Source organism: Crocodylus siamensis, chromosome 7 (genome assembly GCF_052110815.1).
Source record: "Crocodylus siamensis isolate JL-2025a chromosome 7, ASM5211081v1, whole genome shotgun sequence".
Lineage (NCBI taxonomy): Eukaryota > Metazoa > Chordata > Crocodylia > Crocodylidae > Crocodylus > Crocodylus siamensis.
This window is the reverse complement of record NC_143401.1, coordinates 5414542-5437787: the sequence shown is the minus strand read 5'-3', so window position 1 is coordinate 5437787 and position 23246 is coordinate 5414542. Positions and strand designations below refer to the sequence as shown.

The 23246-nt window shown below is 49.3% G+C and overlaps 3 protein-coding genes across 5 annotated transcripts in view; 1 reads left to right on the top strand and 2 right to left on the bottom strand.

Moving 5' to 3' along the window:
* KPNA6 (karyopherin subunit alpha 6) overlaps nucleotides 1–11951 on the bottom strand; it is a 37120-nt gene extending 25169 nt beyond the window's left edge. The window contains exon 1 of one of the 3 annotated variants that reach the window (XM_090057161.1): nucleotides 11870–11951. In XM_090057161.1, the coding sequence (XP_089913287.1) occupies nucleotides 11870–11873 (4 nt within the window). In that variant the 5' untranslated portion in view covers nucleotides 11874–11951. Of the gene's footprint in view, nucleotides 1–4612; nucleotides 4643–11398; nucleotides 11646–11869 lie in introns of those variants that run through there. The other 2 variants (XM_090057162.1, XM_090057163.1) reach the window with 2 other exon arrangements.
* Nucleotides 11952–12058: 107 nt separating this feature from the next.
* FAM229A (family with sequence similarity 229 member A) lies at nucleotides 12059–19176 on the bottom strand. Its single transcript, XM_090056936.1, has 2 exons — nucleotides 18994–19176; nucleotides 12059–17355 (listed from the first exon to the last, which is right to left on the bottom strand). The coding sequence occupies exons 1-2, from the start codon at nucleotides 19110–19112 to the stop codon at nucleotides 17253–17255; spliced, it is 222 nt and encodes a 73-aa protein (XP_089913062.1). The 5' UTR covers nucleotides 19113–19176; the 3' UTR covers nucleotides 12059–17252.
* A 489-nt stretch (nucleotides 19177–19665) lies between these two features.
* Nucleotides 19666–23237, top strand: TSSK3 (testis specific serine kinase 3). The gene is made up of 2 exons (XM_090056935.1): nucleotides 19666–21322; nucleotides 21800–23237. The coding sequence occupies exons 1-2, from the start codon at nucleotides 21151–21153 to the stop codon at nucleotides 22456–22458; spliced, it is 831 nt and encodes a 276-aa protein (XP_089913061.1). The 5' UTR covers nucleotides 19666–21150; the 3' UTR covers nucleotides 22459–23237.
* Nucleotides 23238–23246: the final 9 nt, after the last annotated feature.

Below are 23246 nucleotides of genomic sequence, written 5' to 3'. Positions count from 1 at the left end.
TTACAAGTGCAAGTTTATGGCTTCTCTCTGCAAGCTCACACAGCAGGAGCTGAGCTGCAAAGCTTGACAAACTCTTCAGTAAATGGAAATACATTAAATAAAATGGAACGGACAGCAACCTGCTGAGGAAAAATGCTCTGTGTCCAAATTCAGTCTTAAGTCTGCTCCAGTAAAATAAAACCATTTAACTCAGCATATCTGCAAGTCAAGCCTTGGCCACATTAACTACTAACCCAACTCCACCACTGCAAACATACCTGTGGGACAGCCACACTGGGCAAGACTATTCAAAATGTTTCAGCTCGTTAGCTAGGAAAAGCTATCTGTTAATGCTCCACAGTGGCTTAACTACTGAAGACAGATGTTTAAATACCATTTAAGCCACAAACTTCCACTTGGCATTTTAAAGTGTACTGAAGTGGTATTTGAGAATACAGTAGCATTTTAAAGTTACAGCCCTTCTGGTTTTAAAGATGATCATGGAAGCCTGGATTACAGCAGCTTTCTTGCAAAACCACTCATATGTAGGTATTACACATATCTAAAGTCATAGTTGCTCCATATAGTCTTAAAGTATTTTTAACACAAGTTGTGTTGGCTTATTAGAAAGGTGTCACTTATTGGATCTTTGTAGGAGGGAGTTTTCCTTCTCTAAGTTCTGACTAAGCCCCACCCCAAGTCAAAATAGGATGAGATCACATCCCAAAATTAAGTCGTCTGTGCTATGAGAGAAAATACATTAGTCATGAACCAATCTGAACTCTTAAAACAGAGCTAAACATAACCTTAAATCAAGTGCTTCCTTCATGAAAGCATATGCAATGAGCTAATCTGCCACTACCTACTGGAGCAGGAGGGCAATCTGATTAAGTCTTCCTTCCTGAACACCAGACTGTTGCTCAGACAATGCACTCGGATCTTCTTGATCTCCACAGAGTGGAAAAGGGGCCTCTATCTGGTAATAATTGCACTGCTATTAATTAACACCTTGAAATGACAAGCCACAGGCAAACCATTCTGCCAGATAGTCTGTGGAACATGACGGACTCTGGAAAATAGAAGGTAAAGTTAATATAACGGCAGGAAGAGCCTTACAAGAACATAAATAGCAGCCCCAAGACAGCAAATGTCCAGAAAGCTATATTTCATGTCACTTGCTCACACTTTGTCCTTACCATTTTAATCTTACCTCGTGAAGAACAGGAGCACTTCTACCTGTCCAAGCAGTCTAGTTGCCTGGGCACCCAGTCTCCCATATATGTTGCATCACCCTCAGAAAAGGACAATTTTTCTTTTTGCTCTCCAGCTCAGGAGCAAGAACAAGGGAAGTTAAGCCCGAGATGGGTATTTGAAGAATCCAAAATCCTGGAATAGAAGGGACTAGGCCCCACTTGACCATTACCCATTTGCCTAGTAAGCAGCTATTGGGCAAATACGTGACCAACAGCCTAGTCCTCTTATGTGGTGGGCTCACTAGCTCCAAGTCACCTCTTCCCCAGTGTTTGTGTAGCGCTAGCCCTTCACAACTGGTTGTGTCAGTGGTGCACAATCAGTTTGTGTTACCTAGAGGTGTACTGTACCATTCATGAACATGCCTATATAGCCGTTTAAAATACCACTGTTGCCCTCAAACCCCATTTCAGAGTCCCAGCCCCACAAGCAATTTAATTCTAGTTTACACAACTGACGCATCTGAGTCTGAAGGCATCTAAAGACCACTAAGCTATATGGAGGCTCAGCAGTAAACTGCATGAATGAAACTGAGAAGATCTCAGCTCATTTCAAAGCCAAAAGTAAGCACTGTATTTATTTATAGTTTGATCTCCTAAGTAACTGAAGCTATAGGCCTTCCTGAATTAATTCCCTTTTGAACTACGGTATCTAATTCCCAGGTGGCTGCCATCCAGGTCAGTGAGGACACTGCCAAGGCAGTGCAGGTGAAGACTGCTGTTAATGTGCAGGTTGTGCTTTCTCTGCTGCTAAAGAGCATCTACCTGCAGAGCTGTCAATCCAGCACCTGGCAGCATACACAAGGAGTCAATAATTCAGTTAACCTTTCCAGACACATTAGTCTTTCATTTTTTTATTTTTTTTTTTAAAGGATGAGAGCCTCCTTATTTGTCACGTGAAAAGCTCACATTTTTTCCAGAGGCCAGCATAAGAAAGCAAGTCCAGTTAGTCTTGACCAGCATGGTTAAAACCAAGACTGGCTGAGAATTTGCTTCTTGAGAGGAGTCTCTCTCTTTAAATTTCAGACTTGTCCCTCGGCAGGTGCCTTCAACAGTTAAGTACCTTCTTACTGCAATGAAGTTTATTCACAGCAGCTCCGCTGAACAGAAGTGATAGCATTTGCATTTATATGGAAGCTCTTCTCAAGCTTCCCAGAGCTCTGTGATTCCAATCAAATCAGCCAACTATTAGCCCCAAGATACCAACTCGAACATCTGAAATAAATGCAGCACTAAAATGACACATTAAACAGATTTAAGAGAAACAAGCTGTGCATAGCAAGCATTAAGATGAAATTCCAGAGCCTGAACACGCAAGTGCAGGCAGCCATAGCTCTACAGAACAGAGCTCCATTTCAGAAGAGATGGAAGGTGTACACAGTGCATGGTTTAAGACAGTGGCGGGCAATTATTTTGGGTGGAGGGTCACTTACTGAGTTTTGGCAAGCCATTGAGGGCCACATGACAGGCAGCCAGGGGCAGATAAGTATTCATTTTCTAGATTAGGGGCCCCAAGGGCCAAATAAAATGGCTTAGTGGGCTGCATCTGGCCTGCAGGCTGCATTTTACCCATCCCTGGTTTAAGATCTGCAATAGGGTGAGGCTGTGTGCGGGTTTCATGGAAGCAAACTCCACATAGTGCATCAACTCACTGAAGACCAGCAAGGTGCATTTGATTACTACTTCCGAGCTTAGTAACACAATGGGCTACAAGAGCTCCCCAACTCCAGTGAGAAGAGAGACCATCCATCCCCTTGGCACATCTGGCAGCATAGGAAGGGTTTTCAGGTTGGGTTTTGGTTTGTTTGGTTTTTTTGTTTTTGTTTTGTTTTGGTTTTTTTTTTTTGGGGGGGGGGGGAAGGGGAGGGAGGGGTTGAAAATGGAAAGCATCCTGTGTAGTTCAAAAAGAGACCAAACAGCCTAAGGTCAGTTGGGAATCAATGCTGACATTCAAGGACATCTTACATTACTTGGCCAGTGCTGGTGATTGCAGCATAGTATTCTCAAAAGAATCTTAACAGAATCCCAATGGTTACAAGTTATACCTGAATGGATGCACTTACCCCTAAGCAGCAGACATGAATTCAGAGACCAACACACGCTCAGACTAACAGGGGCAAGATGCACCCAGAAAGAGAAATAAAAACCACTGCAGACTAGTAACTCAGCTCACTGAGGACCAGAGAAGAGGAAGTTACAACAACCAGCTGCAGAAATGATTTAAGCACGTAACATACAACAGCAGCCTCTCCAAATCAATCCTGAATGTGAATTTAAACTGAACGGCCTTCATCTAGGTTATGCACATGACACAACTATAAGGTGTTCAGTTAAGGAGGTAAATGGATGTTTTACCTCTTGTTTTTCAAGGTTGCAATCCTCTGACAAGACTGTTGATTGCCTGGATTAAACAACAGATTTCTGGGTGAAAGGATGCAGAGAGTTTAACTTCAAACCTCTCACTAGAAAGATGCAGTCATGTATGGGGAGAACATCTGATTGAACGGTACCTGCCATTTTCAGTTTCGTACATAAACAAGGGAAACGCAAGAAAGGGCAAGCTTTAAGCCCAGCGTAGCTGTCAGGCGCTGCGCCTGGAGCACTTTAGGAAAACTCCTGTTTACATAACAACTAAAGGAGCTGCAGAACAGATCACTTCCAATCACGCAGGAGGCATATAAAAATAATCCACAAGCTACACAAAAAAAGAAAAGAAAAATGAAGTCACCCCCTGAAGTGCTACTCATAGTTGCTGCAGTGACATGGTCCATCCTGAATCCTTGGCAGCACCTGCCTGCAGGCAACTATATATATATTTCTCTGCTCTTCTACACTGTCCCCATCTACAGTCACTTCCAGCCTCTGTTGCGACAGTCTAATGCTGCCAGATCAGAAGCCCAACGAGGTTCTTTCAGCATGTTGTTCCCTCCTCCCCCTGGCCATATTACAGAACATGTCTGCTTCAGACAGTTTCTCTCTCAGCAGCTGGTTAAAGCCTCCTAGCTGAGTCATTACAGGAACTCACATGTCTAAATCAGGACTTGTGCTGCTGAGTCAGATACAAAAGCAGACAGAACAGGGAAACAATTACATTGTCAAATTTGACAACACAGAATTTTTGGCCCAAACACCCCATCACAAAGGCAGGCTTTGGAAGAAAGTCTCTCTATACAAACTAGAGAGGAATTTGAGGGCAGATGTGCTGCTAGCCAGGGTGAATTTTTCATGCCCTAGCTAATAGTCTTTGAGGTTGGTGTCAGGTGAAAAAAAAGACACATCACATCCCCTCCCTAAGAGGCTACATTTTCTTGCTGTGAAAGGAACTGAACAATCAGGTAACATTTACTCTAAGCTGTTTTTAACTCTAAAAGCTGGTCACTTACCATGAAAAGCCTGTTTTCTATGAATACCAACGTTCACCGATAAACAGCCACACACTGTTGTCTAGCCAGCTTTGCTTGCTACTTTCTTTGATTCTTTTCTTGACCTCATGGCAAGTATCATTCAGATTATACTTCTTTCTGAGTCCCATGGCACCCCCCTCAGTGTTACTACTCACTTGCCTCCCCATTTCTTAGCTCAGAGCCTACAGGGGGGAAAAAAGCACCTCCCAACAGCATCAGAATGCTTACTTGTTCCTGTAAAACAGGCTGCTGAAGACACATGCCTGGTCACTGCTTCCACACTGACCTCAACCTCCTGGTATTCTGTCGGCATGCCATGCTGGAACGGTTTTATCAGAATGACTGCCTTGCAGAGGCCTAGCAAAAGCCCAAACTAGTCTGCATAAAGTCCTCTCAGAGATTCCCTAGCTACTGACAGGTCAGCTAACCACACTGGGAGTGAGCAAGCAGAGAGGAAGGAAATGATTCTTCATCTGCAGGCTTTGTGCGTTCCTGAACATGAGCACTGCCAGCAGCTTGCCTCATCAAGGATTCTAGGAGGTTTGCAAGAAGAGGCAAAACTTAAGAGTTGAAAAGACTTTAAAAGTATTCCCCCCACCCCGTCCTCAAAAGAGATTTTGTGTTTGTATTCCTCCCATCCTCCCACACTACTTCAAAAGCGAGAGTCTCTAGCATCACTGAACAGATGGCCACCTCTGCGAAGGGGTGCCAGGCAAACTAGCCATAGCACTACTGGAATGAGATGGGACCAAGGGGCTACCCCTTCACCCTGCCTTTTTAAAAGGGGGCATGAGATCCTGAAAATAGCCCTTGCCTGCTTTATATGGCCATGTTCATCCAAAACACTTTCATGCTGTTAACTGCACACAACTCCACTTCTCTACCCAGAAAAATGCGAGTAACTGCCTTTAGAAAAAGCTGCCGTTCCCAAGTTCTTTCCATATCATGATATCCCATAGGAGCGGCAATCATTACACTGGCCAGCTTGTTCCCCAGGTCCGGTTTAGTTTAAATGTTTCAGTTCCATTTCACACCTGGGTCAAGTGCAGTTAACCAAGTTTCCTCTTCCAACCTTATCTGTAAATCTCAGACATCAAGATGCGACAATTAACCTCAGAGAAGTCATAAGCCCCAACTTGAGACCTGTCTGCTAAAGCACATCAGGGAAGCCAATACTGTACTCCAAAGTGATAAGACTGACTTTCCACCAAAAACAAGAAGGAAAAGCTGTGCCCAAACTCATGGGAAAGACAGCAGAGTGCAAAGCTGTCACGGTGCCTGTGCTTTAGAAGAGCAGTGACAAGTGAACACAGGATGACATGCAAAAAATACAACTCAAGCGTCCCATTCTAGTACGCTACCTGCTTCTGCCGGATTTCTGAAGCCTTTTATATTTTGGCAACATGTGGCTAGATTTGTCCTGAGAAAGTATTACTGAACTGGAGTACAGAGTGCACTAGTGACAGGTCAGTGAACTCGAGACCTGAATGACACCATCCTACACCTTTAGTCATAACTATAATAAGAGTCATACCACCTACACTGTGATTCTCAATCAGGGTACCCGAGATCCTTTTAAGGATGACACACTTTATTAGCATTCATAGATTCGAGGGTCGGAAGGGACCTCGGTGGGCCATCTAGTCCAACCCCCTGCCCTGGCAGGCAAGAAAAGTGTCAAACCTGCGGTCATGTGATCCTAGCCAGGTGCCTGTGGGGTCTCCTCTTAAAGACCCCCAATGACAGGGCGAGAACCACTTCCCTTGGAAGCTCATTGTCAGGTGTCAAAATATCTACATGATTCACAAGGTAAACCCAGAGCTTTCAACACAGGAATCCACCATGTAGAAGCATTCTGACCTGCTAGGGTCTCCGAGTTCTTTGCAACAGGAAAATTGCTCTATTATTTTTCCACAGTCAAGAAACAAGTGAAAGCTAAGAGCTTGCATTTTCTAAAGGGTAGCTGGAGTCTAACAAAGGATGTTCCCATTTTAAAAAAGGTCTTGAGAACCACTGACATCCACAAATTAATCTGTGCAGTTGTTACTACTGCAGCTTAAACCATAACAGGGCTAAGATGTTACATATGCAAGCTAGAAAACAAAGAAAAAAAAGAGTGCCCCCCACCTTTCTCCCCTACACACAAATACATATATACCTTGCACTGTGTTCATGTAAAGCTCAAGGGAAATCTGTTTAACCCTGCACATGGAAAGACAATGACTGCAAGCCTCCCCACCTCATTTCTCTGAAGTTTCCACTCTTCTATTTCATAGAAAGTTGCCTTCTAAGCCCAGTTGGGTTTTACAGACTCCCAAACAGCTGCTTGTAAGGATAATGAGGAATCAATGCTCATTATTCACTTAATTGCACAGCAATCCTCAAAGAGGTCAACAGAGCTACAGACACTGTAAGCAGGAAAAGATCAATTGCTAATTATAGTCATCACCAGAGCAATAAGGTTAGCAGGTTCATTTCTTTGAGGGGCTTATTTCTGATGAAAATGTCCGTGTGCCAAAGGAACGGCTCAAGGTTTTAAAAAAAAAAAAATCAAGCAAACTAATTACAAAGCACATGCCATGTTCCTCCCAAGGAAGTGAGCATTTCATGGGACAAGTTAATGACTGTTTAATGATGCTGGAAACCAAAACAAGTGAAATGGCCTTTGCCAAGTACAACAGCTTCACATAAGACTGTGACACATGAACCCAATGTTAAAAGGCTGTGTTCTTTTTTGTTTTTTTTTTAAATGAAAGATTTGGCAATCCCTGCCAATCTCTGCCTTGCATAGAATTTTATCACCAGTTGTCACTGTTTAGCTAAATACAAGAGGTAATAGCTGGGCACTGGAAGTTAAGTCAGCCAGACACTCCTGCTTGTTCATCACCTGTTAAATCGTCCAAAGGCTTAGACATAATGTGCCTTCAAAAGCCGACTTCTTACGAAAAGCCTTGATAACCGCATTTTTCTTCGACTTTCTCAAAGCAACTTGATTCACTGAAAGATGAATGTCCTGTTATCTTCTCAGATAACGCCTTGGACTTATTCAGCACCTACTAAATTGTTAGGTTTGACTAGCTAGTATTTGTACAGTGGTTTGAGATACCCCAAATGGCAGGAGATGTGGAAATGCAATACATTTTTCTAGTAAAATGCATCCTACTACAACATCCAACCTCTTTTGCATTCAACCACTAATTGGCACTTCCTTCAAACTATGGCAGTAAACTGTGCTTCCTGCTAGGAAGTGGCAGTAAAATTGCTGCATTTGGTGAGCAAAACAGAACCATTCAAAGCCATGGAGACAATGGAACAGCAATAAGTGCCCCTGAAGCATTTAGGAATGTAATCCTTTCCTCTTTTGATCTAGCCAATATATTAACACTAATCATTGTAATTCTTTAAAAAAAATATAAAAGAGAAGCCAACAGTTACAAGACCACATCCGGTTTTTTGCAATTTTTTTTTTTAATTAAATAACTATAGGTAGAAGTAACACCTGGGATCAGGATAAACTAAGTTAGCAAAAGGATTTTCTTTCCATTTATTGTGAGTGACAGCACTTCATAAAGTTGCTTTTACCATTACTTCTGCAATTAGTTTCTTGACCGTTGAAAGATCCTTATAACCTGAATGGTGGTACAAAAATAAAAGCCATACAAAATTCAGAACAGTATCAAAAATACAATGGAATTGGAAAATCATTTTTTAAATGCAAGTGGATAATGTTCTTTCTTTTTTTTTTTAAATAAGAAAACAATGCAGAGCCCTGCTTTACCAGCTAGCAGATAGTTTCCATAGGTTCACCAGCAGCTGTTACAGATAAGGACCTGTCAACATTTGTCTAAGAAACTCTCTCCTTGACTAGTTCGTAACTAAATAAGACAATTCACCACGGTCAAAGGTTGAAGGGAAAAGAACCTAAAGTTGTATTTGAGAAATATCTGGCCATCTAATTAAGTTGGTCAGGAAGAATATACACAGGACAGAGTTAGCTGCATGTACACATGCAGGGACAACATTAACTCAATGTTGCCTTTCGAGAACTAGCTAAATAAGAGGCTTTTTTTTTTTTTTTTTTTTTAAACTGAACCTGTTCTTTAGCTCCAATACCCATTTTCAAGTTGTCCCTCACCTCTTGTACCAGTGAGGTTTCACTTGCAAGAAAAAGCAAAGTAATGCAGAGAAACCATCAGAGAAAGTAAATTGAAGTTTCTCTCCAATATTTCAGATACGCTGATTAAGTGTTACAAGTAGCATTATTTTGAAAAGGTTTCAGTAAAACAAAGTTTAGGATTATTTTTAAAAAAAATAGAAGAGAAAACCATAGGTATCTTCCGTTTCGTACCTGGGCCACATTTACCTTCTCAGGGCAAATTATTTCCTGAACGTTCAATACAAACATCTGCTAATTCAGTGGATGCCAAGACCTGTCTTAACACAGCCTGCCTTGGATCCCATAGCTGTGCACTGTGCACACAGCACATTCTGTGCTAGTAAAACGCTTATCCATGCAATTATTTTGGCTGTCTGGTGCAGCAGTCACCATTGGCTCATTCCCTTCTGTTTTAGCTACCGAGAGACCGTGATGTGATCTCATTTTTGGAAGGCACAGCCATTTTGCTGATGATGCTGGCTGCAGAGGGAGAGGAAAAGCAAAGGTTTGCTTCTAGGGAATTCAGCGTCACTTGGTATATTTGTCTTTCACCAAATTCAATCCTGTTAAGGTTTGGGTTGAGATTAGACAGAGGCCTGAGGGAATAAACACAGAGGTTGCCATTTTTTCTTCAGCTAGTCCCCAAAGACACACTTTCACCTCAACTGTCTGCCCGAAAGCTTGCAATTAAAGAGATTTTTTTTTTTTGCAGAAATCTAGTTGTTCTAATAAAAGATATATCACCTCTACCACGAGTCCCGATTGCTTTTTCCTTTAGACCAATATAGCTACAACCTGGATACCTTCATTACCCTCCTACATTTTCAAGTCTTCTCTGTCGCTTTCTCCACAGAGCTGCGCGCTTTGTGCAGATGCTGAGTATCCCAGCATAGACAGGCTCTAGCATCTACAAAGGCATAATAAAGGCCAAGCTGACCTTAGCTGGAGTAGTCTAATGGCACTTAAACCAGGGGATTAGGCCGCTGTCTAAATCAAACACTTAAGACTCAATGTTTGTAACTGCTCCAAGCATTTCACCATTCCAGGTTGCCTTGAAACTCCTTCCCCAAGAAGACTACACGGGATAAAGGCCCAATATTCATCTTTGCTAATACCCACTTTGTTAAACTCAGATAGTGTTGTGTATGCCTCCCATCCCCAGACTTTAGGTCATCCTAAAGTTTACTTGCCTTCTGCAATGGTTTGTAAATAGGATATCTGTTCAATAAACAATTTCCATGCCTTTATCTTGACCCTTTTCCACGTTCATTCACAAACAAGCATTCAGCCCATACAACCATATACAAAGCAAAGTAGCCACCTAATTGAGCTACCCAAGTTTTTGTCTCAAGTAGTTTCATTTCAGCATGAAGCATGGTACACAACTCTGTGTTGTGTATGTACAGTCTGTGCAGCAAACAGCTTGCTGCGCAGGGCTGGACATAACACACAGCGCTATTCTGCTATATACAGCAATACCTTCAGCTCTGTCCCTCTGTTATGTTAACCTGCACCAGCTCAGCTCTGGTATATCCAGACTGAGCACTTAACTACTGCCTCAATGATCCGCCAGTGCAGGGTTTTTTTATGTAAACCCTAAATTATTCTATTCAACTGCTTTCCTCCAGAGAGCTTAGTTAGCTGTGGTCATAAAGCAGTTAACATGGACCAGCAGGACACATGAAAGGGGACCTGCTCCCCCTGTGTTTGCCCTCTGTTTTGAGAGGCTAAGTGATGGTTTTCCAACCTCAATTCAATTCAAACCTCTGGTCAAAAGTTGACATCCAAGTTGCGATACGTCACGCAGCGTCCCGGACAGCTCCGTCACTACCATGTTTCTGCTCTTGGCGCTGCTTTTTTAAAGTTGTGGTTTTACAAACAAGCGGCATTGGGAGGTGGAATAAAAGATCCCAGAAAGGCTGTTTTCCCTGGGTGGGGCCCAGAATTAGTGGCTTGCAACTAAACCAGCCTTTCCTTTGACACCTCGCTCGATAGTGCCGTCAAGAAGTCGGCCCTGGCTTTCAAGAGGGGACAGACAAACTGCAGTATGGTAAGCACGGTTGCTTTGATTTGTCATCCAACCCCTGCTCTCCAGCCTCACTCCTTAATGGCCTAGAAAAGGCAATCTCGCCTTCGCTTCAAGCCAAGCGAGAGAAGATCAAGGGCGCAAAGCACGATGCTTCTACGAAGAGTGACCTGTCATTGTCTGCTCGCTAGACAGGTTTCCCTCACTTCGTGCTGTACACGCGCTGCTGGAAAACGGTGTCCAACTCCAATTTACATACAGGAAAGAGGAGTTTGAGAAATCTTCAAGACAAGTGCGTTATAGAAATGAAGATACAAAAAAAAAACAAAAACAAAAAAAACCCAAACAAACAAAATAAAAAGACCAGGACATGCTCCAAGACCTCAACCATACCAACCCCCAGACTCATTTCAACCACTTGAACAAGACCATTTTGGGGCTCCCCTGCAGCAGACAGCGCATGGCGGGGGCGACTGTTGCTGTCACGGAGGTGCATTGCAGGCAGCGAGGTCCGCACGGGAGGCTGCATTTTGATGCACGCCCCCCACACAGACGCAATTCACTGATGGCGTGAGAGCCTTACCTCAGGGGTAATGAATTCGTGGTAGAAAGAGGGTCGGGGCATGAGGGCGAATTCGCACATCCAGGCCAAGGGACACCTGGACTCGCACACGGGTATTTTACTCCCTTTCGTCTCCACACAGGCAGCCCCACGCAGCGACTCTCCGCCCAGGCTTGGGCCCGTTTCCTGAGGGCAGAGACCCGGGAGTCCGACCGGACCGGGCCAGGGAGCGACGGTGGAGAGAAACCAGCTCGGTCCTGCTTGCCCCGGGGCCGCGGTTTTTTTTTTTTAAGAAAAGTTCCCGAGACCAGGATCAACCCCCGCCAGGGAGGCGCGTGCCGCTCGGCCCAGCCCGCCCGCACCCCCGGGGCAGGTCTAGGCCGCGGCCTGCGCAGGGGTCTCCGTGGGAATAAGACAGCGCCCCCGGGGCCGTGAGCACCCTGCTAACGGGACCCCTCCGGCTCCCACCCGGGTCCCGGCGCCAGCCCTCACCCATCGCTGTCTCCGGCAGCTCCAGACGCTCCGGCTCGCAGGCGGCGGCGGCCACAATATGGCGGACGGGCAGAGGGGAGGGGGGGAGAAACGGCGGCCGCAAGCGGACAAACCTCCGCGCGACGCGATGCGGACGCCCCTTAAAGGGCCAGCGCGCCCCCTGGCGGCGCGGCGCGGCCGGCAGCGACACGCGGGAGTGCCGGGCTCCGTGCGGCTGAGGAGGGTGACGGTAACGGTAACGGTAATCCGCGAGAGTGGGACCCGGGCAGGGGGTCGGACTCGATGATCTGCTGACGTCCCTTCCGACCCTAACACCTCTGTTATCTCTACCGCGAGGCCCTAAGCTGTAGCTTAAGTAGTTTAAGCCTCAGTCCGGCACGGTGTGGGCATCCCCGGCCCCCGCAGCAGCATCCATGCTGGGCACCGCCGGGCATGGGCCGGCTCCGTGGACGCTGCAGGGACCAGGCGAGGGGAGGCGGTCCCCAGCTCCGGCCGGCTCTTGTCCGCACCCACGGGGGCAAGCGCTGCCGCCCCAACCGTGCTGCGTGAGGCTGTCTGTCCGCCGGGCCGGGGCCGGGGCCGGAGCAGCAGCTCGCTGCCCACCCGCCAGATTTCAGGGGCACCTGCCACCGGGGCCAGACTGGAGCAGAGCCCAGGGGAAAGGCTCCTTATCCCAGGACTAACCCCAGTAAAGAGAGAGAGATTTCTGCCTTTACCTGGGAACTGCCCCCCCCCACACACACCTGAGAAGGGTACTGGTGCTCAGAGCCAGGGTAAATGGCTGTTCGCTTTGCTCTGCGAGCAGAGGGAGATGTATATGGCTGACGTGTGCTGGCAGAGGCAAGGGGTGCTAGTAGTTGCTCCGTTTCTGTCCCCGCTCCCCCCAGCTGTGTGATGCCAGCAGTGCCGATCCTGCTGGGAAAGGACCATGCCAGCTCACTAAGGCAACTGGTTTCTGCCCTATTGCAGCCCAAGGGTGGAGTGGGAGCTCCGAGGGGGCCCCCTCAAAGCAGCTTCACTTGGTGGAAAAGGCTGAGGCAGGCCCCGGCCTGGGGAGCTTTGACACTGCATAGCAAGGGGCCCGGGGGAGAAGGAGCCTTGGGGTGGCTCTCCCCCCTGCCTCTCTTCTGCGCTCAGAGCAGAGCCTGCTGCAACACCTCGAGAGCAAGCGGGCAGGTCGGTGCTGACCCACAGACCAGTGAGCCAGCCCAAGCCTCCCCCAGACGGTGTGGAGAGGAGGAAAGCAGGAGCAGCACTGAGGAAGAAATCAGAGGATACCTTCCCAGCTAGAAGCAGGAGCTTTCCTTATCCCATATATGACAGGGGCTGCATCTACACGAGATGCTGACTGTGCAGTATTTGCATACATAAGTACTAAATCACTGCACAGTTTCTGGAGTTAGCACGCAGTAGCATTGCCGAATGGCTTTTAGGTAATGCCAACTGCACGGTAGTGTCACACCACGCTTCGTGCCACACAATGCTACCATGTAGTAACGAGCTACTGTGCAGTCAGCGTCTCTTGCAGATGTGGCCAGGAAGTTGTAATAATTGCCCCACAATATGCCTGTGAGAACACCTCCCCGCCAAGTCTGCTCCATGCAGTCAGAGGACTCTGGTGATCATAGGACACAGCTTGCTTCATCTGGATGCCTTTGCACAGCAGGATGTCTGAGGAGGGGATGACCTTTAGCACAGGGATAGATACAGGATTGGTACTGGCCCGTGTGGTTTTAGTGACCTCATCAATAAAAATGGGATTATAGGAAATTACACGAGTTGGGAAAAGCAACAGAGTTAATACAACTGGCAGACTTTGGCCAGGCACAGGTAGCATGACTCCTGCACATTCTGCTTTTATTGAGTGCAATAGCAACATGACAGTGATGGACCAATATCTGCATAACTGACACAGCTCAAAAAGAAAAAAAAAAAAAGTTACCTGTGGGGAGCCATGATTCAAGGGGGAAAAGGATCTCCCATGCTTCCTCAGGGATCAGGACAATATGCTTTGGCAGTGACCGGGGTTAATTTGAAATCAATTGTAGCAGATGGCAGATAATGAGAACAAAGTAGTTGGGAGCCCTCCGTCATAGGAGACAGGGGTGAAAGCAGCCCCTGGGCACATTCTTACACCAGGATCCCTTGCTGTGCAGTGTTGGAGCTCCCCAGTCGGGGATTTGCCTGGGGTCTGTTCCAGCCTTCTCCACCAGGTGAGACTGCTCCTAGGGGACCTCCATCAGAGGGCCCCAAGCGCTCTCACCCTCCACCCTTTTGGTGAGACAGGGCAGGAGCCAGCTGCCTTAGCGAAGCACCTGGTGCACCCATTCAAACTTAATGTAGTTAAAGGCAGCCCAACGCAAGGTTCATATGTCCTGGAAAAAGAACCGCAGGCCGAGCCTCCAGGCTGCGGCACTGGATTCTGCAAGACTGCCACTCTGAAGAGGATGTAGGGATCCTAATGGGCGTACAACTCAATGCAAGATCGCTGAGCAAGGAAGCAGTCGTGAGGAGGATGCTGCACGTGGCATCGATGATGTAGATATCAGGATGCAGCACCCCATTTGGGCATCTGTATTTAAAAAAAAGTTCTGAAAAATTGGGGAGAGTGCAGAAAGAACCCCTGAATCACTGAAGGGCTGAAGGAAGTGCTGCATAGAGACATCCAAGAGACTATCGAGGCAATTTGATTTTCAACATATAAAAATCTTCCTGGTGGGAGAAGCAAGACACTAATGCTTTCTCCAACGTAGCTGCAAAGGCAGAAGGCAAGGTAGAGATGTACCTTATAGACTACCTGAATCAGAAAAGGCCAGAACAAGACCCAATGGCTGCAAGCTGAAGTCAGCCAAGTTCAAAGCTAGGATGAAGGCACCAGTATCTGGCAGCAGGGGAATCAACTTTTGGAACAAACCACTGAGGGGAAGCACTGACTCCTCCAGCCTTTGAGGCTTCAGCGCAGGACTGCATGGCTTTCTAAAACAGAGGCTTCGGCTAAACATGCCCTTGGGCTCCATGCAGTGATAGCAGGACAAAACATAACCTGCCAGCTTTCCCTGTGGAGGGAGCTTTGACAGACTCTTGTCTTTGCATTCCCAAGGTCACACGGGATGATCTAATGATCCCTTGTCTTGGAGAAGAGAGGAAGGAAATCCAGGATGAGCATATGGCAACACAAGGGTCTTTTTTGCGCACAGCGCTAAATCCAATGACGTCACCTGCTATTATTCCTATCCACTCCAAAAGTGGAGCCATAGCTGGATTAACCCTGCCCACTCCCACTCCTGGTTCAGACACTGGGTGCGGGGGACAAAGCTCCCTGTAGTCTCTGGCACGAGATGGTAGACATCTGCTGCCAGGCTCCTCTCTGTCTGAGCTTTGCTCTCAACCCCTGGGCAGCAGTAACCAGGGACATTAAAGCATGAGCTGCAGGTTGATGAAAAAATGGAGTTTCTGTGCCAGCTGCTGGCAGGGAACCTTATGCTCCACAGCCCATCCCCATAGGCAGGAGTCCTCCAACCCCCAGCACGTGGGAGCTAGTGAAGATGTAATTTCATTGGAGTGGCACACAGCCTGCAGTGCCAGGTTTCCCTGTATATGGAGCTCTGACAGACTCTCATCTTTGCATGGGAGGGGCAAGATGGCAGGAAAACATTTCAAGTCAAATGAGGTAGACACGTCAGCCCCCGTACCCGTGACAGACCTGCTACTCCAACACCAATTCATGCCGGATAGAGCAGAATTAAATGATGGAAGCCTCCAATTTCAACAGGCGAGGAGCTGGCAACTGCTAGCTTAATGCCTTTGGCCAGAGGCAGAAAACAAGCAGAAAGGAGGCTAGTTATCACAGCAGAAGTACTGCTTTGACCACAAGGAGAAAACTTGTGTGTGGGAGATGGACCTCTCAACTTGTTGCCACAAAGTCCCACTGGACCTGGGAACCATCACAAATCTCCCCCTTTCTGCTTAAGAGCACCAGGCATGGCTGTGACACACGTGCTCCAAATACACACATGCCATGGTGTGGATGTTAAGCAAACAAATGCCAACCCACCCATGCAAAGCAGGCCTGAAATGCTGCCAAATCAGGGGGCTACTCATGCCCCTTGGTGCAATGCAGGGGAGAATCACACCCCTGGTGCATCCAAGGCAAAACGCAGGCATAGACATCTCAACATCTGCCTATGAAAAGCTCTGGATTAAAGAACTTTTCTTCCCCAACAAAGGTGGTTACAAAACTCACAGGCGGTTCAGAGATATAAAGGATAAAAGTGATTCCACATTTGGAAGGCAGGGACGAGGCAGCAGAGTTCTGTCCCCTACCTCCCAAGTGATGAAGAGCAGGGCCCTGGAAGAAACCTGGCTGGAGCAGCCTGCACACAACATGCTCTTATTGCTGGCTCCCTGCCACCTCCTTCCCTCCCCTGGGGGTGGGCAGCCCCTGTGCTAGTGCACACTACGGGAGGCTCCCCTGCTACCAGCCACCCATCCAGCCTTCAGCTCCTGCACAGTCCAAGACCACCTGCAGTCCCACCCACTGACTTAATCACACTCCAAACCTCACCCTTTTCGCTCTGTTAAAGTGAATCTCGTCACCCCCATCAGCCTCCGCCCCAACCCAGGCTGTCCAGCAAAACCTCTGTGCTCAAATACATTTCCCACACTCCTCCCCATGGCTGGGTCAAATCCAGCAGGAGGAGGGGAGGAGGCTGCTAGTGCTACCTATGCCTCCAGCCAGCCAGTGCAGGGTCCATCTGATTCCTCTTCCACCAGAAAGGCCAAAGTGAGAAGAGGGAGAGCTTGGGAACCAGGGCACCCCATGCTCTGGCCTTGCAGGGGCTGCCTGCCCACCTGCTGAGTTGGACACCAAGCGGATGCTGCAGGGCTGGAGGAGAGAGGATGGGAACAGGAGGGTCAGGCTGGGGACAAACCAGTCTTCTAGAAGGGCATTGGGAAGCAGCCCCAGGTAGCCCAGCAGGGAGAGACACCCATGGCAGGGGCAGGGGACACCCATAGGTTGAACCCAAAGACTGTCAGGAGAAGGAGCAAATCATACCAGCTTCTGACGGAGCCTGGTGTCAAAGCCTCTGGAGCAAGCCAGGACCGCACAAGCAGTGTCCTCTGCCAGGCAACCACCTCCACAAACCTGGAGCCGGTCGTTCCCTGCCGAGACCCCGGGCACCAGGCACGGGCGAGGCCCTGCCAAGTCTTTTGGCGGGAGCCACAGCAGAGGACCCCGATGCAGAGGAACATTCTAAGACGTCCTTTTATTAAAATGTGCGTCACCGTTCTGCGTGGCGCCCTTTGCTGTTCTCCGGCTGCCGGGGCGTTGCTGGCGGCAGCCTCCGCGGCCTCAGCACTCGAGCCCAACTTGGGGGAACCGCTAGGTGGTCCGCGGCCTGCGGTTCCCACCCATGGCAATGTAGACGTCAATGGGGACGTTGGGCAGCGTCAGGCAGTGGCACCCTGGGCATCTTCTCAGTTGCCTGCACAATGAGAGTGGGGGTCATGGGGGGGAAAGGGGACCTGGTTGATTCCAGCCTCCCAGGAGGCTGGTGCGAGGTTGCTGACATGGTTACGTGGATGCAGAGAAACATGGGCTGGCCTGGCAGTCTAGCAGCTGGCTCCCGCCATGAGGGGCTGGACTGCATCAGGGGACCAGAGCCCACCTGGGCGGGGCAGGGAGGCAGCAGCACTCGGCTCAGCCAGGTCCTTTGTGCCCTTTTCCTCTGGCTTTATGGGATCTGGCATCACACCCCTACACCAAGGATACCAGAGTGGCAAGCAGAAAGGAGCAGAAGCCCAAGACCAAGCTGGAATATACTGCCCACGTCCACCGGTAGAACAAAGGGAAGACCCCTCGGATGCCCCTCTGAGAGGGGCCGGCGTTGTCAGACTCGGCGCTCGCAGGGAGGCGGATCCTGCACAGCGCCTGCATGTCCGAGGAGATAAAGGCCAAGGAGTTGGGTCAAGACCTGAGCCCACGCGGGTGCTGCCGGGGGCTGACATGGCAGCTCCCAGGCAGCTGCCTCAGCACAGCGGAGCCACCCATGGGTCTCAGGAGTCTCGTGAGACCCGACCTGGGTCTTGTGCTCTGCGGCACGGCTTACTGAGAAGGCAGGGTGGCAAAGATGAGCGTGGCAGGGCCAGTCCACTTCTGTAAGAACCTGGATCCATTCCCACTGTCGCTCTCTGCGCCAGTCCAGCAGGGAAGGGACCTCCCACACAGCCATCCCAGCCCTCCTCCAGCTCACGTAATCCCTTTGCTAAGCCAGCAGCCCCTTCCCTGCTCCTCTTCACTGCACCCCTTGCGCACTCTTGTCCGCCACCCACAGGCTCCAGACCAAAGTCCTGAAGCCCCAAAGTCAAGGGGACTCCACCGGGGGTGCAGCTCATCTGCTCCCAGCACTGAGCTGTACTAAAGCAGGTACCCAGGGAGGGCACACTACACAGTTAACCCTAACCCAGCCCCGCCCCTCTGGAGGACAAGGCAGCAGTAGGCCTCTTTCTCCCCTGGGCTTTTTCTGTGCCCAGTCTGCAGGAACCAGCCTGGGCTGTTAACATGGTTTGCCAGAGCTGAATCAGGCAACTCCTGCAGCCAAGAGGCTGCCAGAGCCTGCCCAAGCTGGGCTGGGCTGGCCTCCCCTGAACAGGAGCAGCTCCTATGGGGCTATAGCTCCCTTTCTCCTTCTTTCTTTCCAGCCCTGGGATGCCTCTGTGGCCTCCTCCCCAGAGCTTGGGAACAACACAGCTGGACCAAGGAGACACTGAAGAGCAGAGGGAAAGGGCTGAGACTCCTATCCCCCCCACCCCACGCCCCCAGCAGGATCAAAGGGGGCAATTGATGAGATTAAAATGAGGCAACACCCTCCCTCTCCACAGACCAGAAGAGCCCAGGTTTCTGGAGCGGGAGGGATGTATGTGAATGAGCTAAACACAGTAGCTGCCCTTACAGCGACCAAGGGGATGGACGCAGGGGAAGCAGGACCGGTCCAGCCCAGAACCCGAGTGCTCGCTGGGGGTCACTTCCCAGCCTCTAGCCAAGAGAAGCTGCATCCCCTGTGCACAGGGGATGGCTGGCTCACATGTGCACTCAGCTTCAGGCCCCCCACCATTGCCCGTACCTTGCTGCAGTGTGCTCAGTGGCAACTGGCTCCGGGGTTTCTGGAGCAGCTGCCAGGCTGGGGGAATCTCCTGCCTCGATGGGGAATCTTCGAGCTTGTGGGGTCTCCTGAGAGTTCATGTCCTAGCCCCAGACGTTTGATGATGAGAGAAGCAAGGTAAGTGTGGGTGACTTGGCGGGGCTGGGAGCCGAGCCCCACCCACCCCCTCACTTCCCACACCCTTGAGGCCCTGACACACTTTGCAAAGGCTTGGGAGGATTCCCAGGAGTACACCTGGCAGTCTGGGAGCCTAGTGCAAAGGGCACCATGCGAGCAGGGCAAGCAGGAGGCAGAGAGCCTTCTGCATTGTGACACGGGAGGGCTCCTCTTACATCACAAGACAGCTGGGGAATGGCAGGGCATGGCCTTCTCCGCATTCCCAAGCCCATAGCTTAAGGCCCGGGGCTCTTCCCTGGAGCCCTGGGCACAGACCAGGCCTGCTGTGTTGGGCACCATGCTGCCACACAGCAAAGCCACAGCTCCTACCCCAAAGAGCCTGCCCCAAGTGTAAGACCACAGCTGGTTGCAGATAGGGAGCACAAAGAAGCTGAGGCCATGTTGACTAGCAGGGTAGTCTTAGAGCTCCAGACTTACTGGTCTTGATCTAGGGCTACTTTCAGGCCAGATCCCTCCAGCCTGAGAAGGCAGATGGGAGCTGCCTCTGCTCCCCAAAGGCTGAGGAAAAGGTCTTACCTTGCAGATGCTGAGACCAAAAGAATCTTCGAGGTTGATTTGTGTGTTTCCTCCTGGATGCCAGTCCCTGTGGGGATCCATCATGGGGTTTAGAAAGGGATCCCGTGGGCCCCGCACGCTGGACTCCTACTCGGGCTGGTAAACTAAACTGAGCACAAACACAAAGCCTGCTCCACAGGGCGTTTCCCTCACCGGTCCCCAAAAGCAGACCACAAACTCAATAGGGCAGGAATCATCTTTGTTCCACCTCTGTGCAGTGCCCAAGGTGGACAGTCCCTCGATAAAGGAGGCAGTGTAGCCTAGTGAATAGCACAGGGGTGGGCAAAATGTGGCCTGCGGGCCGGATGCAGCCCGCCAGGCCATTCTAGAAAATTAATATTTATCTGTCCCTGGCTGCCTGCCATGCAGCCCTTGACGGCTTGCCAAAACTCAGTAAGCGGCCCTCCGCCCAAAATAATTGCCCACCCCTGGAATAGTACCTGGGCTCAATTTCTCACTGGGTCACTCGGCAAGTCACTTCCCTCTCTTCGTACTTCAGCTCCTCCATCCATTAAATGGAGAAAGGTTGACACTAGCCACTTTTGGCAACCACCGAGACATACAGATGGGGATGGTTCTGTAAGCACTAAGTGTTACTATGACAGAAGCAACCCACAGACACCCTTGCCTGTATCAGAACCATTAAAACACGGGGGGGAAGGAACCTCAAGAGGTCATTTCTAGCCCAGCCCCCTGCTCAAGGCAGGACTGTCCCAGTCTAAATCATCCCAGACCCATGGTCATCAAACATGCGCTTAGCTCCCAGTGACGGAGACCTCCCCTCTCCAAGTAGCCTGTTCCAGTGCTCAACCAGCCAAGTAGATCTTATAAAGGCTTCATATAAAGACTTATAAATAACTAACAGATCTCCAGATCACAATGGAAGCCGGATACCTCCATGTCCACTAGGAAGAGGACAAGACCAGACCCTCCAAATTCACTTGAATCTGATCTTGAAAAATTTGCCCACTCCGCTATAAATCTACATTGGGGGCAAATATATGGGTTACATTAAGAGTTACAAAGTCTGTAACTGCAAGGTGTAACAATCCCTTACCACAAATCCCCACAAACAGGTCTCTGGAGATTATCCCATCACTGCCCTGGTGTGACTGCCCAAGGCTGCAGGCAGGTTAAGCAACTGCCCATTTTGGGTACTCGCCTCCCATGGCAGCCCTCCCCTTTGACTCATGAAATACAAGGTTGCATCATAATAGGGGCTTTGCATTTTGATGTCCCAATCCAGCTGCCCCCTTAATCAAGGGACTTTGTCTAGGCTGGAAAATAATCTAGGATTCAGGGCTGCAACCAATGCAGGCCTGGATCAGGAGAAGAAGCAAAGCACAGAGATGTCATATCAAAGCATCTACATGATGACCTGAGAGAATGAGCGGTCCAAAATTACAAGAGGAGATGGAGGAGTTTTTACTCTCCAATGGCTACCAGCTGGGAAAGACCATTGGGGAGGGAACATACTCAAAGGTGAAAGAGGCCTTCTCAAGAAAGCACCAGCAGAAAGTGGCAGTTAAAATTATTGATAAAAAGGAAGGTCCAGAAGGTAAGAGGCCTCTCACGGAAAGGGCCACAGGCTAGACAGTTGGGGAAGTGGCCACTATCTACAAGTTTGTTACTCCTGACTGAAAATATAATTCAGCTTCCCCCAAGTGAATGGATATTTAAAAGCCAAAACACACAGACTAAGAGGACAAGTTCCTAAGGGAAAGCTGGTCCTTCCTGAGCTCCGCCAGGGTGGGGACTTCCGCTCTCACTAAGGGGGTAGTATGAATAATCTGTCCTTAGCTTCCCAGCACCTCTCAGCCTGAAATAGCCCAGTGGGTGGAGAAAAGGCTCATTTTCTTGGAGCAAAAGGTTGCATTTGCAATGTCAACACCTTTTAAGACGTTTGCCAGTGAATGGTTGCCAGCCCTGGCCTCTGCACAGAGGTGCAGCATCTGTGGGAAGTGGTAGAGCACACATATTCCTGTCTTAGCTTGTCTTCCTGGGCCTGGAATGAACCTGCCTTCTCTCTTCTCAGAGTTTATCCAGAGATTCCTGCCTCGAGAGCTCCAGATCGTCAAACGCTTGGATCACAAGAACATCATCCGCGTGTACGAAATGCTGGAGTCTGACAGGAAGATCTACTTGGTGATGGAGCTAGCAGAGGACGGGGACGTCTTCGACTGCGTCCTGCACGAAGGCCCATTGCCCGAGAGCCGCACCAAGGCGCTCTTCCACCAGCTGGTGGAGGCAATCCGTTACTGCCATGCGTGCGGCGTTGCGCACCGGGACCTCAAGTGTGAGAATGCCTTGCTGCAAGGCTTCAACTTAAAGCTGACAGATTTTGGGTTTGCCAAGCTGCTCCCCAAGAATCGGAAGGAACTGAGCCAGACGTTCTGTGGCAGCACTGCCTACGCAGCGCCCGAAGTGCTCCAGGGGGTGCCTCACGACAGCCGCAAGGGGGACATCTGGAGCATGGGTGTCATCCTTTACGTCATGTTGTGTGCTGGCCTTCCCTTTGACGACACCGACATCCCCAAGATGCTGTGTCACCAGCAGAAAGGCATCTCCATTCCTGGGCACTTGGACATCTCAGAGGAATGTCAGGATCTCCTGAAAAGCCTCTTGGAGCCAGACATGATACTGAGACCTTCCATTGAAGAAGTCAGTTGGCACCCATGGCTGGTGAGCTCTTAATAACTCTCTCCCCAAATAAAGGGGACAGATGGCTTCCAAAATGCTGACATATTTTAATGGTACGCTAGGTTTCCAGTCTATCCTCACCTTCCCCTCCACACCCCCGTGCCCCAGACACAGGATGGCTGGCCTCCAGAGGCAGAGAGGGAGAGTGGAGGGGCTGTTCCGTTTCTCAGACCTCTCTCATCACATTTCATTCAAAACAAAACCACATGGCCTGAAACCCCTTCATGCCATTTGCTTTGTAGCGAGAAACAAGAGCTTGTGAACCCAAGTGCCCTCGGTTCTCTCCCCAAGCACCTCACTGAAGCGAGGAGGCACAAGGCAACATCTGCCCACCTCCCCAAGACCATTTCTAGTGATAGTCTCCAAGAAACAACCCACTGAACAGGACAAGAGCAAACACTGAGGCGAGACCAGTAGCACTAGCTGTTCCATGGGGTAGTAGGTGCACAGTAGATCTGAGCCAAGCAGATATTTATGTCCTTTCATCCTAATGGTCTTTCCTATGTCTTTTGAGTAAGGCAAGATGCAAAATGCCACATTTCTTTTAGAAAGGACAGGTTGTAACCAAAACCTGGACTGAATGCACCCAAACTTGGAAGCTGAAAACAGTCCCTTGTCTGGCTAGTCCTTGGATAGGAGACTACCTGGGAATGCTGCTAACCAAGTGGACAGTACAGCTCCCCTTCATCTAGGTTTATACCTGGATTAGGATGAAATCACTCAGCTGGGGCTCCACCAAGCCCACCTGCTTTTGAGGGCTCAGCCCTCTAGATAATAAATAA

Bases quoted from the DNA above. Each gene is read 5' to 3' on its own strand.
- FAM229A (XM_090056936.1), bottom strand. From the start codon at position 19,112: ATGAACTCTCAGGAGACCCCACAAGCTCGAAGATTCCCCATCGAGGCA. The intron at 17,356-18,993 runs GTACGGGCAATG...CTCATTGTGCAG, and splicing joins ACTGAGCACACTGCAGCAAG to GCAACTGAGAAGATGCCCAG.
- TSSK3 (XM_090056935.1), top strand. From the start codon at position 21,151: ATGAGCGGTCCAAAATTACAAGAGGAGATGGAGGAGTTTTTACTCTCC. The intron at 21,323-21,799 runs GTAAGAGGCCTC...CTCTCTTCTCAG, and splicing joins TAAAAAGGAAGGTCCAGAAG to AGTTTATCCAGAGATTCCTG.